The 13,040-nt window shown below is 34.5% G+C and overlaps 3 protein-coding genes across 7 annotated transcripts in view; 2 read left to right on the top strand and 1 right to left on the bottom strand.

The window, feature by feature from the left end:
- Positions 1 to 7,311, top strand: part of Mitf (transcription factor Mitf) — a 30,649-nt gene extending 23,338 nt beyond the window's left edge. For 3 of the 5 annotated variants that reach the window (XM_089472822.1, XM_089472821.1, XM_089472818.1), the window contains 5 exons: positions 1,443 to 1,463; positions 5,759 to 5,906; positions 5,978 to 6,219; positions 6,295 to 6,477; positions 6,527 to 7,311. In XM_089472822.1, the coding sequence (XP_089328948.1) occupies positions 1,443 to 1,463; positions 5,759 to 5,906; positions 5,978 to 6,219; positions 6,295 to 6,477; positions 6,527 to 7,114 (1,182 nt within the window). In that variant the 3' untranslated portion in view covers positions 7,115 to 7,311. The remainder of the gene's footprint in view (positions 1 to 1,442; positions 1,464 to 5,758; positions 5,907 to 5,977; positions 6,220 to 6,294; positions 6,478 to 6,526) is intronic. The other 2 variants (XM_089472819.1, XM_089472820.1) reach the window with 2 other exon arrangements.
- A 476-nt stretch (positions 7,312 to 7,787) lies between these two features.
- On the bottom strand, positions 7,788 to 9,004 carry Arf4 (ADP-ribosylation factor 2). Its single transcript, XM_018013817.2, has 4 exons — positions 8,772 to 9,004; positions 8,254 to 8,516; positions 8,059 to 8,184; positions 7,788 to 7,997 (listed from the first exon to the last, which is right to left on the bottom strand). Exons 1-4 carry the CDS (start codon positions 8,836 to 8,838, stop codon positions 7,911 to 7,913), a joined length of 543 nt encoding a protein of 180 aa, XP_017869306.1. The 5' UTR covers positions 8,839 to 9,004; the 3' UTR covers positions 7,788 to 7,910.
- A 454-nt stretch (positions 9,005 to 9,458) lies between these two features.
- On the top strand, positions 9,459 to 11,406 carry LOC108617938 (uncharacterized). The gene is made up of 3 exons (XM_018013819.2): positions 9,459 to 10,020; positions 10,908 to 11,028; positions 11,089 to 11,406. Exons 1-3 carry the CDS (start codon positions 9,861 to 9,863, stop codon positions 11,273 to 11,275), a joined length of 468 nt encoding a protein of 155 aa, XP_017869308.1. The 5' UTR covers positions 9,459 to 9,860; the 3' UTR covers positions 11,276 to 11,406.
- Positions 11,407 to 13,040: the final 1,634 nt, after the last annotated feature.

Here is a 13,040-nt window from a genome sequence, read left to right on the forward strand (position 1 = left end):
GATTTTCCAAATTTAATGAGATTATGCCCTGTTTTTTGTTGCGCACTAGACTTGCATTATATAATCTGGTTGACAGCGTTTGGGCTGTGAATAAGTCTTCTGCAATCGGTATCGCCCGACTTACTTGTTTTCTACTACCCTAAACATCAAAATTTAAATGCACGTTTCTGTATTAAGTATATATTAATAAAAATACAGTCGACTCTCGTTATTTCGAAATTCAAGGGACTCTTCAAATATTTCGAATTGTCGAGTGTTTAACCATATGAGTACGAATTACCGCGTCTTAGCAATGATTTTTAGTTCGAATTACTGAGTGATAACTTTGAATTAATGAGAGGTTCGAAATAACGCAGGTTTGAAATAACAAGAGTCGACTGTAAGTAAATTTGCAAAACAAAATTTTTTTCAAAAATTCAATTCAATTAAAACAAAAATACAATAAAACCATTATACTGGTATTTGCTTGACTCAAATAATAGGTAAACTTTACTTTGGTAAGTTGTACTTCATTTTATTAACCTCAAACTAAGTTTTTACTATTTTAGACGTGTGTCTCGTGTGTTATCGTTTTAAAAAACCCAGCGCAGGGGAATGTTTTGCTCAGCATATGGTAGCATTATATTTTCGAGAATATCCCTGTAGTCAGCTGCTCTTTTAACGTCAGATATTAGGAAAATCTGATCTGCTCCATACTAAGAGGAACAGTCCCACACCATTACGTTTCCATGCTTCACTGCTTGTTTTGTGTGAAGCGAGGATCAAATGTTTTACCTTATCTTACATGTCTGAAATAGTTATTTCCAAAAAGGCAAATTTTGGTTTCACCGCTAAATTTCACCGCAAATTTTTGCCTCATGATCTAATTTTTGGTGGGCATCAGTTTAGACATTCGCAGTCTTCTAATTGAAGAAAAAAATATTTTCCATTGGGATGAAGATTTTAATGGGTCGGATTTCACAATTCTTATAATCAATAGTCAATAATCAATTATAGTCAATAGACGTCCACGTGTTTACTTTTTATTGTGCACCTTTACAACATTTATCACCATATTATGAGATCTGTTCATCAAAATACGAATTGGAGGGGTTTTTGTATTCACGTTGTTTTACCAATTATAACTTATTAAAAATAAATGAGATACACATTCATTTCAAAATTATGTACTTAAACACAAAAATTAAACAAAAATGAAATTATATTACCGAAAAATTGAGATTTAAACAAAAAAAAGCTGCGTTTTCCAAGCTTATTAAATTATCAAGACTCGACTGTATATAATTTTTATTTTATTTTTGTCTTCTATCAGTTTAAGTGTCGTCTGCTCTTTAGGTATTTTGATCGATTGAGGCTTCGTTCGGCTATATGTATAGTTCAAACCTAACTGTACATTTTACTGAATTCCTCACTTATATATATATCTGTTTGTATGTTTTCAGCTCCCTTCGTTTGACAGCGATGTAAGTAATTTCTAATAACAATTTTGATTTCTTTTTTTTTTTTTTCTTAGTAATATATTAATACAAATATCGAATATTCAATGACACTGCACAGTACGTTCATAGATTATGTTTTTAGCCGTCAAATTAAAAAGCAGCAATTCGAGGTATCAGAATTATATTTCTTCAGCCTCCCGTAAAAGAATTTGAATTTGAATTTTGTCTGCAATCATTTTCTATATGGCAAATTAGGGTATAATGGTTTTGTTGAAATGTATATAACAGGCAGAAGGAGGCGTGACAGACTCCACAAAATATATATATTCTTGATCAGGGTGACGACCTGAGTCGATTTGGCCCTGTCCGTCTGTCCGTATGTATGAACGCGTCGATTTCAGAAAATATAAGGGCTAGAGACTTCAAATTTTTTTATATGTCCGTATTTACAGCGCGGATATCGAGTTTATCATTAAAAATCGATAACTCATCCCGATCTTTTTTTGTCGATAAAAAAACCTTATCGAAACCCAGTTATAAAATTATATCTTCTACACCTTTATTGCTAGAGTCTCCAAATTTTTAATGTATGCTTATAGGCAATTCATGCAATTTCGGTTTTTGTTAAAAGCGTAAAAATCGTATTTCAAATACTAGAGACTTGTGCATTGGCAAATACATGCATATCCTTGTTATAATCATAATCTGAAAGTTTTATGAAGATCGTATGTCCACAAAAAGAGTTATTAAACAAATAAGTTTTCATAGTAAGCGCACACTGCAGCCCATACGTGTTGATGCTTGTGTGTGTATGCGTGTGTGTGTACGCGTATGTGTGTTTGTGTTTCTTGTGTAAGCAGAAAGACGCGAAAAATTATTTAAATATCTATTGCTCGAAGGTTTCAGGGGATCTCGTAGTCGAGCAGTCTCGACTACAGCTTTCTTACTTGTTTTAATTGAAAATTTATGTTATAATTAATTCATATATTTCATTTATATAAATACATATATTTTTAATTTCAAAAAAATGTTTCCTTCCGTTTTGCGTATATCTTTAAGCCTTTTTATATAGATAAGTGGCACACGCCATACAAGTGGCGCTACAAATTGTCGTGGCTCGATCTCGCAGAATCTTTTAATTCTTTTTAATTTTTGTTAAAATTTATAATTTAATTTATAACTCAACGATACAAATTTCCCATTTTCAATGGGTTCAGGATATACAAATTATTTTTTTCGAGTAGCTTTGGAGAATTTGCATATGCATCCACATTCCCATCAAAAGATATAACCAATAGTACATTCATCATCTAAATTCGAACTAACATCCAAAAAAGAGACCCCATAAAGTATATATATATTTGTTTTTACGGCGACGGGCTGAGTCGATTTAGCCACTAACCAGAGAACACATAGACTAGACAAGTAGTGGAAAGGTTTTTGCACGATTTTTCTGAGGCGTCAACACCCCAGACAGCTTTGAATTCGCTCGGCTCCTTACTTTTAGGTTCATTTCGCTTTATGCGCTCGAACGAGATGGTCAAATGTTGAACAAAAGATCCCTCTATGCTCAATGTTTCCCTTGCTCTCTCTCTCTCTCTCTCTCTCTCTCTCTCGATGCTCTCTGCTCTCTCGAATGTGTATATGTATGTAATACAAGCAGCAGCTCACGAAAATTGAAATTTCGTCGCAGCAAGAACCCACGCCTTTCCTTCTGTGTGAAGAGTATACCGAACTTTTCAAACCGTTTGCCAAGCTCCTACAAAATATTTGCGTTTTTGTTATTATTTGTGGGAAGGGAATGAAAGCGTATGAAAATGCTTTCGCGACGAGCGTGCACGCACACACTCTCCCCTGCTACATGTACTATGAGCATTTGTATGCGAGGCTCTTGCTGCCTGTAGCAATATTAAAGCCCAGCATTTCCATTTGGTTGATCTTGTGAACTGCTCACACTTACATACATATGTTTGATTGTGTGTACGCAGGGGCCGCGATGCTCACAAATGTTGGGGTGATCATTAGACGTCTGCATGAATACATTCATAACAAAGCCACATTTAGTACATTCGAATTGAATAGAATATGAGTGAGTGAAAAGGACAGAATGAGACGAACATGTTTCGCAAGACGAACATTTTGTGTCTCATGCCAAATGACTAAGAAGAGCAAAATGAAATGAAAACTTCGAAAAAATTCGAACCACTCAAGTAGTTCGAAGAATACTTTGTGTATTAATTTTGTGCTTTGAGAAATTGTAAGCAGACGTGCGAAATGGAAGCCTACAAATAAGCTAAAACAATTTTCCCAAAATGAAAAGGAAACAACAATAAATGACTGTAAAACTATTATGAAGCACTTTTTAGTAGACTCAAGTTGTGAAACTTTTGAAACTCAAACAGCTAGCGATGAATTTGATGAGTTCATAGAAGCTGTCTAGGTTGAGTCCAATAAAGATCAGATTGAAATGGAAATAGCAAGCTATACAAATATAAATGTTCCATACTCAACCAATTTTGACGTTTTGGCCTGGTGGAAAATGCACAAACATTTTTTCCCAATACTGCATAAAACAAACTGCCAAATATTTTGTATTCCAGCCAGCAGCGCAGCTTCTGAGACAACGTTTTTAATTGCAAGAAATTTAATTACAGAAAAGCGATGTTCAATAGCTTCAAACCCTGATAGCATTAATATAATTATGTTTTTAAATTCTAATATTATTAATTAATTATTTGTAATAAATATATAAGTTAAAAATTCCACAACAAAAAATACATTGCACATATATTTCTTTATTTTTTCCTCTTTCTTTTAACAGATAACACACACAGCAGAAAACAGCTGACAATATTCGAATGTATTCAATATAAAACATTTAATAGCTTCTGCTGCTCACTCACTCACTTCGTTTCTTTTCGGGTATATTTTTGTGCAGCCGAGAGAAAGACGACTTCAGTCACTCACTCATTCTCATTTCGTTTTGTACAAGTATTCACTCAATTCAATGATGACTTTGTACATTTGAATGTGCTTTTTTTGCCATTCATGCAGACGTCTAATACATATACACATTCGAGAGAGCAGAGAGCATCGAGAGAGAGAGAGCAAGGGAAACATTGAGCATAGAGCGATCTTTTGTTCAACATTTGACCATCTCGGTCGAGCGCATGAAGCGAAATGATTGTGCGTTCGTATTTTTTCGTAGCTCGAACCTAAAAGTAAGGAGCCGAGCGAATTCAAAGCTGTCTGGGGTGTTGACGCCTCAGAAAAATCGTGCAAAAACCTTTCCACTGTCTAGTCTATGTGTTCTCTGGTTGGTTGTATAACATTACATAACGTACATCTTAAGAACTAGTCTCCAAATTTAAAATGTAGATTCATATGTATATTTTAGAATTTCGATGAGTAAAAGACGTATTTCTAATACAAGAGACACATGTTTTGGTAAATGCATGCACTTAAATATTCTTATCACAGTTTAGAGAAAGTCCATCCATAAGAAAACTTATTAGGCAAATAAATTCCGATAGTAAGTACAAGGATGCGAAGAATTATTCAATTATCAGTTACTGAAAGGGTTCAGGCGATCGTGCCAATGGAAGCCAACTGACCGTTTATTTATTTATGATAATGGAGCCATCATTAGTCTCGCCTACAGCTTTGTTACTTGTTATATCCTGCATTGATGGAAAATATAAATTCGGACTATATTTTATATACCCTGATTTCCCATTTTCAATGGGTTCATCAGGGTATAATGTTTTTTTTTTTTTTTTAAATGTATGAAACAGGCAGAAAGATGCGTGACACAAAGTATATATATTTTTGATCAGGGTGACGAGCGGAGTCGGGTTAGCCCTGTCCGTCCATCTATCCGTATGTATGAACGCGTCGATTTCAGAAGATATAAGAGCTAGAGATTTAAATTTTTGTTTTTTTAATGTCCGTATATAGCGCAGATATCGAGTTTATCATTAAAAATCGATAACTCATCCCGTTATTTTTTATCGATAAACCCCCTTATCGAAAATCAGTTTTAAAATTATTTCTCCTACATCTTTAGAGCTAGAGTCTCAAAATGTACATTCATATGTACTTTATAGAATTTCGATTTTTGTTATAATTCACCCCCACCGCCTCATCCACATATTTGTGTGTGTGTGCGTTATATTGGATTTTGATACACGTACCAATTCTCTTCTTACTTATTCTTGTGATCGCTAATTGAATACTTTAAAATCTAAGGAATCTAATTTAGATTGTAGGTTTCTGTATAGACATATATTATAACCCAGATATCGTATTCATATTCGCAGGCAGAAGATCTCTTCGATGACATACTCCAAAATGATTCCTTTAATTTCGATAAAAACTTTAGTTCGGAGCTGTCTATTAAGCAGGAACCACAAAATTTAACTGATGCAGAAATAAAAGATAGACAGAAAAAGGATAATCATAATATGAGTAAGTTATTTATGAGTAAGTTAAAAATATTTATTTGAAAATAAATATGTCGTTTTCGCGTTCTACAACAGTTGAGCGTCGTCGGCGTTTCAACATAAATGACCGAATCAAGGAGCTTGGCACTCTGTTGCCAAAGGGAAGTGAGGCGTTCTATGAGGTTGTACGCGACATACGCCCCAATAAGGGAACAATTCTAAAGTCTTCGGTTGATTACATCAAATGCCTAAAGCATGAAGTCTCGCGTTTAAGGCAAAACGAAACCCGTCAACGCCAAATGGAGCTACAGAACAGAAAACTCATATCTCGCATACGGGTAAACAAATTTTCATCTATATCTTTGCATCAATATTGCTGTTAACATTCCAAACTCTCTTTTTTTTTATAATAGGAATTAGAATTGCAGGCAAAATCGCATGGCATTTCTCTCTCTGATTACAACCTGACATCTGTATCAGCTCCCACGCCACCCATCTCGTATCTTAAGTGCTCCAGCCCGTCACCAACAACTTCATCTGCTGGACATAATCATCAAACAGCGGCGTCCCTAATGGAGGATGTTATGGAGGACAAGGTAATAATAAATAGGAATTAATTAGATGTAATATAAAACTAAACTCAAGCTGGTGTTTATTCAGCTTCCGTTGATCAACAGTGATCCTCCAAGTATGGGCTTGAATCAACTCGATGAACTGATGGAAGATTGTAAACACCCGGTCCAGGGAGGTGATCCGATGTTGTCTTCACATAGTAGCCATTCGCCAGTTGCCACGCAACTTCAGAGCAATAGAGAGGCTGCCATTTATAGTACCACAGCAGCAGGTGGTGCGGATTTGAAGCGTACCGGCACCTGCACTGGCAGCAGCAGCCGTGGCGATAACAACAGCAGATTTTGTACCCATTCGGAGCACTCGCATTCGTATTCGCACCGAGGACAGGGGCATCAACATTTGCATTCACATCCCCATCATAGAGGCCATAACGAGCAGAGTTCGTCATTTGGCATGCTAAACAACGATTGCGATGGCTCTGGGCACGATCCGCTACTATCTTCATCACAGCAATCACATGGTGCTGTTGATGTAGACGATCATCATTCGGTGGACCTCTCTGCAGTGATGATAAACGATCATTCACTTTCTTCTTTAGTGGATGAGTCCCAAGGCGAACCCATGCTATTGGCACCCGATTCCTTAGATATTGACCTTTGAGAAAAGCAATGGAAATTAAATAAATTGCCAAGCATAGCAAACGTAGGCACAGTTCAAACAGTGGAGGAGTAGCTTAGTATTATTGCTTGCATTATAAAATGCTTGATTATATTTTGTAATAAGAAGTATTATTGAAAAATTTGTTATATAAATGCAATTGTTATATATGTTTTTTAATCAAAAAGCAATCAAACATGTGTGTACAATGTGTATATATGTTATGCAGTAAATATTCAAATTGTATGTGAGATTTGTATTTGCTACATACACATCAATGTTTTCGTGTCTCCAGCGTATATATATCTATATCTATACGAATGCATTCCGCTTGATTTTCCTGTACTTATTATTACTTACATTGGATATATAGAAAAATCACAAAATATTATAAGGGTAATATTTTTAACAGTTTTTATGTCGTATAGATTTTTTTTTTCTGATAATGTGCAATAATCATTTGATTGATATGTATCTACATTTATGTTTTATTGCTCACATACATCCACTCACTGTACATACACTTCTAGTTTTGATTGCTGCGAATCTTACTGTTTTTTGTTTGTATGCGTAATTTAAAATTGTTGATTAAAAACTGTTAAATACATATATAAAAATGAAACAAACCAATATTTGAATTCACAGGGTGTTCGGTTAAAAGAAAACATCGATTAAATTTAACTTATTATACACATACATTTATTTTTATAGAAGCTATTTAATAGTATATTTTTTTATGATTGAAGAGAAAAGACAATCTTAGCGCTTTCTTGGAAATTATTGTAGTTTGAGTCAATAATCATTTTTTGGCCAACTCGGCTGACAGCCAATCTAGTCCCTCGTACAAGCCGTGTCCTTGGGTGGCGCAAGTGGACTGAATAAACCACTAGAATATATAAAAATATAGTCAGCCTGCAGAAATTGCCATCTGATTAGATATGACATACATGACGGTTCCTCAATTGATTCAAATGTAACTTGTCAGTCAGTTCTGCTGCACTCATTGCATTGGGCAGGTCCTGTTTGTTTGCAAATACCAAAAGAACAGCATCCCTAAGTTCATCCTCTTGAAGCTTAAATATGAGTACACAAGCAGAAATTTCAATATTTGCATAAACACTACAAGATCAAATTAAATGTACCATATTTTGTAGTTCCTTTTCAGCCTCGGTTATTCGATCACGATCGTTCGAGTCGACAACAAAAATTAGGCCTTGTGTATTTTGAAAATAATGACGCCATAGTGGACGAATTTTGTCCTGGCCGCCGACGTCCCAAACAGTAAAGCATATATTTTTGTATTCTACCGTCTCCACATTGAATCCTATGGTAGGTATGGTTGTTACAATTTCGCCCAATTTCAATTTATACAATATGGTTGTCTTTCCGGCAGCGTCCAGGCCAACTGAGCATTCAAAAACGCAAAATAAAAAGATGTTAAAGTAAAAGTAGTCTATTTACTTATATGCGTGCCTCTGAGTATATATGCATGCATCAAAATATCAATTGCGTGAAATCAACATTCTATGTTCCGCATTTTGGCTGCGTGGCTAGAACTTTACCGTCTATTTAAGGTGTAATGTCATGACGTACTGGCGTGGCCACTTTACGCTGCCACCGACGCATCATATTGCTAGTCATGGATGCATCCAACACCTACCCATTAAAATTCGCATTTGTTTTTTGCCAAATAACCGCGTTAGTAAACTGGATATGGTCAGTCCCATTTTCTTGCCTGTTTTCTGTTCAAGCAAATAGAATCTATATTTTCACACAAATTTTAGTGACTTAAAATTGACGTGTAGCGATTGGAGATAAATTTTTATCGATAGTTTACTAAGCACTCTTAATATATTTCGAATGTGATCAACCGATAGTTTCTATATGAACTTTTTTTTTAAATACAATAAATATATTTATTATTTGTAATGAAGTTCAAGTTTTTTTAGTATTTATTTTAGATTTTATTTGGCACCAAAATTGACCGAATGCAATCTGAAAACATACCGTATAATCGGTCACCAAAAATTAAAATCCCAACCTAATTATCGAAAAGTCAACCTAGAGGGAAATTGTTTTGACGATTTTATTTTTCCTATTTCAAATATATTTATCTAACGGCACATATAATTTCAGTTTATATGCTATCGATTACATAAACAAAAATTGATTTTACAAAATTAATCATCTTAAAAAATCGCTGCACACATGTATTGTTTGAACAGTTTTTTGGTCATCCAATTTTTCCCAAAATGTTTTATCGTAGTCTGTAACATATTGTACCTGAAATATGTGGAGGTACCAAATTTGGTGGTAAGACTGAAGGACCGGCTTAAATAATGCTCTTTCTTTGTCAATGTGCATGTACGTGTGCAAGGTTTTAAGAAAACAGCTCATAGCTACAAAGAAACTTACATACATACATACGCATACATACGCTAATATCAACGCCTAACACCTAGTTGACAAAGCAGAGCTTGTCAGTTACCGACTCATGTCTACATCAACAATAACAACAAAAGCAGAAACAACTAAAGAAACTCGAAAATCCACAAGCACGATTTCGCTTATAAATAGTTGTGATACTGGTCGGTTAGTTTCAATTCGATGTTTACTTTCGCTTGAACCGGACTCGTTTCGGAATTGGTCGGCGTTCGGAATCGTCGATCTGAACTGAATTTCGTATTCATTGCTGTTGTTTCTCTTGTTGTTTGCCGTTCACGAAGAAAAGAGATAAACCGAACGAAAAATGAATAAGCTAATAACAGTTTTAGCTGGTTTCACCATGGCCTTTCTATTGGTACCTTCCATTGCCTTGGCGGATACCGAAAAAAACGTCTCGAATGATGAGCAAAAAGATGGTGAAATCAAAATTTACAAACGTCTGATTCCGGCCGATGTGCTTAGAGGTGAGTCATACATTTTTATTTATGTAATCTAAAAAGCTTTATATGTATACATTTATGTAGGTATATGCAGTAAAAACTTGATTGAACAAATGCTAGACAATTGCACAAAACTTAGAACTAGCCTTCCTGCTTGAGTGCCATTACTTCAATCGAGGCGTATTGGCTCGAAATTCTATTCTCGTCCATTTTTCTGAGCATAACTCGCTCTGCCCTGGGTGATAATAAAAGAGGCCGTCCTTTAACTTTAACCTTTAACCTTTAACCTTTAACTCAAGCCTATCCTCTTTTTTTGCACGGCTTAGTATATTATATACCGTTTTCCAAGAAATCAAAAACATTTGGCCAATCTCTGTGGCAGTTTTACCCGCCAAGAGGCATCCAAAGAATAAAACTGAGCTGAAAACCATTGTTTTGGAGGAATGGCAAAATATCCCAGTGGAATATGTAAGAAACCTGGTCCAATCGATGAATAGACGCTTGGGAGCAGTCATAGATGCCAACGGTGGCCAAAAAAAGTTTTAGTTTTAACTAGAAAGGAGTTAAAACACTATAATGAACTAATTGTTTTAGTTGTGTAAACACTTTCATGTCAGCTGATTTTTGTTACTTCTTTTTTTTTGTTATTTTCTTTTGTTAATGGAAACATATTGTAATTTTTTTTACTTACTAATATAGTTTATAGTCTTATATACCTACTTTCATTTTTTAAAAATTGAATATGCATATTCTTACTGCTTTTATTTCGCTTCAAAGCTAAAAATTCAATACATTTGACAAAGCCATTATACCCTGATTTCCCATTGAAAATGGGTTCAGGGTATAAAAATTCAAAATAGCCATAACATTTAAAATTAATTTATATATTTATTATATTGGAATTTTGTAAGATTTTCCTGGGATGTGCTTTGCATCGACTCGGTGTGCCACTGTTGAGCCCGGAAAGACATGGGAGCTGACGCCATTTTGCGGTCGTTCCACGTGCGTGCAGAATGAAGAGGATTCATCAAAGTAAGAACTTTTAATGAATCAAAGTCCGTTTTCTCATAAAACATTCAACAATATTTACAGGTTATTGGAGCTTGTAGAAGATTGCGGGCCTTTGCCTTTATCGCTAGCAAATAATAAGTGTAAGCTGGACACCGAGAAGACCAACAAAACGGCACCATTTCCCTATTGCTGTCCGATTTTTACATGCGAGCCAGGCGTTAAGCTAGAGTATCCAGAAGTTGAAAAAGAAGAGGAAAAGAAGAATTAATCTCCCTATGTCGGTCGTTTTTCGATTATTATATTTTTTAAATATCTGTTATATCTGCTTTCTATATGTTTATAAATAAATTACTGTTCATTTATCTCGCGGAAAAATAAATAGTATATTTTGAATTCAAATGCTGTTATTTCATGTCATGTCATGTTCTAACATAAAAATTTTTTTTGCAATTTTAATATTTGAATTTGGCGCGTAAAGATTATGTAGTCTGGCAACGTAAACAACACGTACTGTGAACTACTCCTGCGTTGGCACTGATAAATTATTTGACAAAGTGCTGCCACCTTGTTCAAACGGAACGTCACTCAGCGCTACGATATATTATCGAGTTCCCTATCGCTTAAAACGTTAATTGTCGGTCAACGACAGGTTTGAATTTAAAGTTTTGACTCGAGTTACCAGTATAATAACAAATGTACAAATTTTATATTCCTTAAGCTCTTTGATGTAGGTTCGTATTCGAAGTGTGAAAGTTAATAATTCTTGATTACAGCTCTGACTTACACATTTAACCTTAATTTAAGAATGAAGTTAAATTATCGATTTTGATAGAGAAAAAGAAAATGTGATGAGCTTTCGAAATAAATGATAAGTTTCTTGTACGTATGGTGTGCAAGCGTACAGTATGAATTTAAAATTTCATATCTACAGTTATCATCGATACATATGTATGTATGAATATACCTACTTAGTGTAGGTACAAATATAGTTGCAGTAGTATAATATAATAGTAGATTCAATTTCTTATTTTGTTGAACAGGCATGTATACTTGCTTCATTTGTCTTTTTAATACAAGTGTTATTAATATAAAGTTGAAACTTAATGGCAAACCGTATGGATGAACTAAAATACGTGTTGTGTGAGTGATGCGATGTTTCGTATTCGCCATTTTGTTTGTATCATGAAACTCCTCCTATGCAACCTGTTTTACTTTTTGTCTGCTTTATAAATACGTAGATTGACTTTACAGATGTATTGAAAGCATATACAAACACATACATACGTATAGGCAAAAGAGAGCGTGACACACACAATCATGAGTGCACACACACAGCTTCATCTTTTGTAGCTTAGCGGCTCTTTCGATGGTATTAGTTTACCTTCGTAGGAGCATAAGCATAACTCTTTCCTTGTCTGATATACGCGTTTAAAAAGCAGAACTATGTACATATACATATATTAAATATACATATGTGTATATATGTATATATACATACATACATCTGTAACATTAAACAAAAAGAAACAATATATTATGTAATAACAGAGTCAAACAAGCAAATATCAAATTATTATACATACATAAGTACATCCAATTTAGTTTTAAAAAGCAAGCATTATTTTCTAGACATTTAGCACGTGTCATACACACTTACATATATAAAACACTCGCCGTAAGCGGGCAGCACAAACAAGCACGCATACAAAAGCTGAAATTAAAGCATACATATATACATATACATATATGTACGTGTCTGTACATTCATTTATACATATGTACATATGTACATACATATATACATATATACATATGTATACCGTCGTGTCTAAAATAAAGATTGAATGGACCGGTTTTCGGGCTTTTTTCTTTTTTATAGTTGAATACTTCATCGAGTATAAGGCAACAGAATGGAATGTCTTCATTAGTCGGCTACATTGTTGCTCGAATTGTTGGTTGTGGTTCGTCTTTAATACCCTTACCGAATATTTATCGATGTTAGCTACAAAGAGAATTGTTACCCGTCGACACTT

Source organism: Drosophila arizonae, chromosome 6, assembly GCF_054131065.1.
Source record: "Drosophila arizonae isolate 15081-1271.41 chromosome 6, UAZ_ARI_1.0, whole genome shotgun sequence".
NCBI lineage: Eukaryota > Metazoa > Arthropoda > Insecta > Diptera > Drosophilidae > Drosophila > Drosophila arizonae.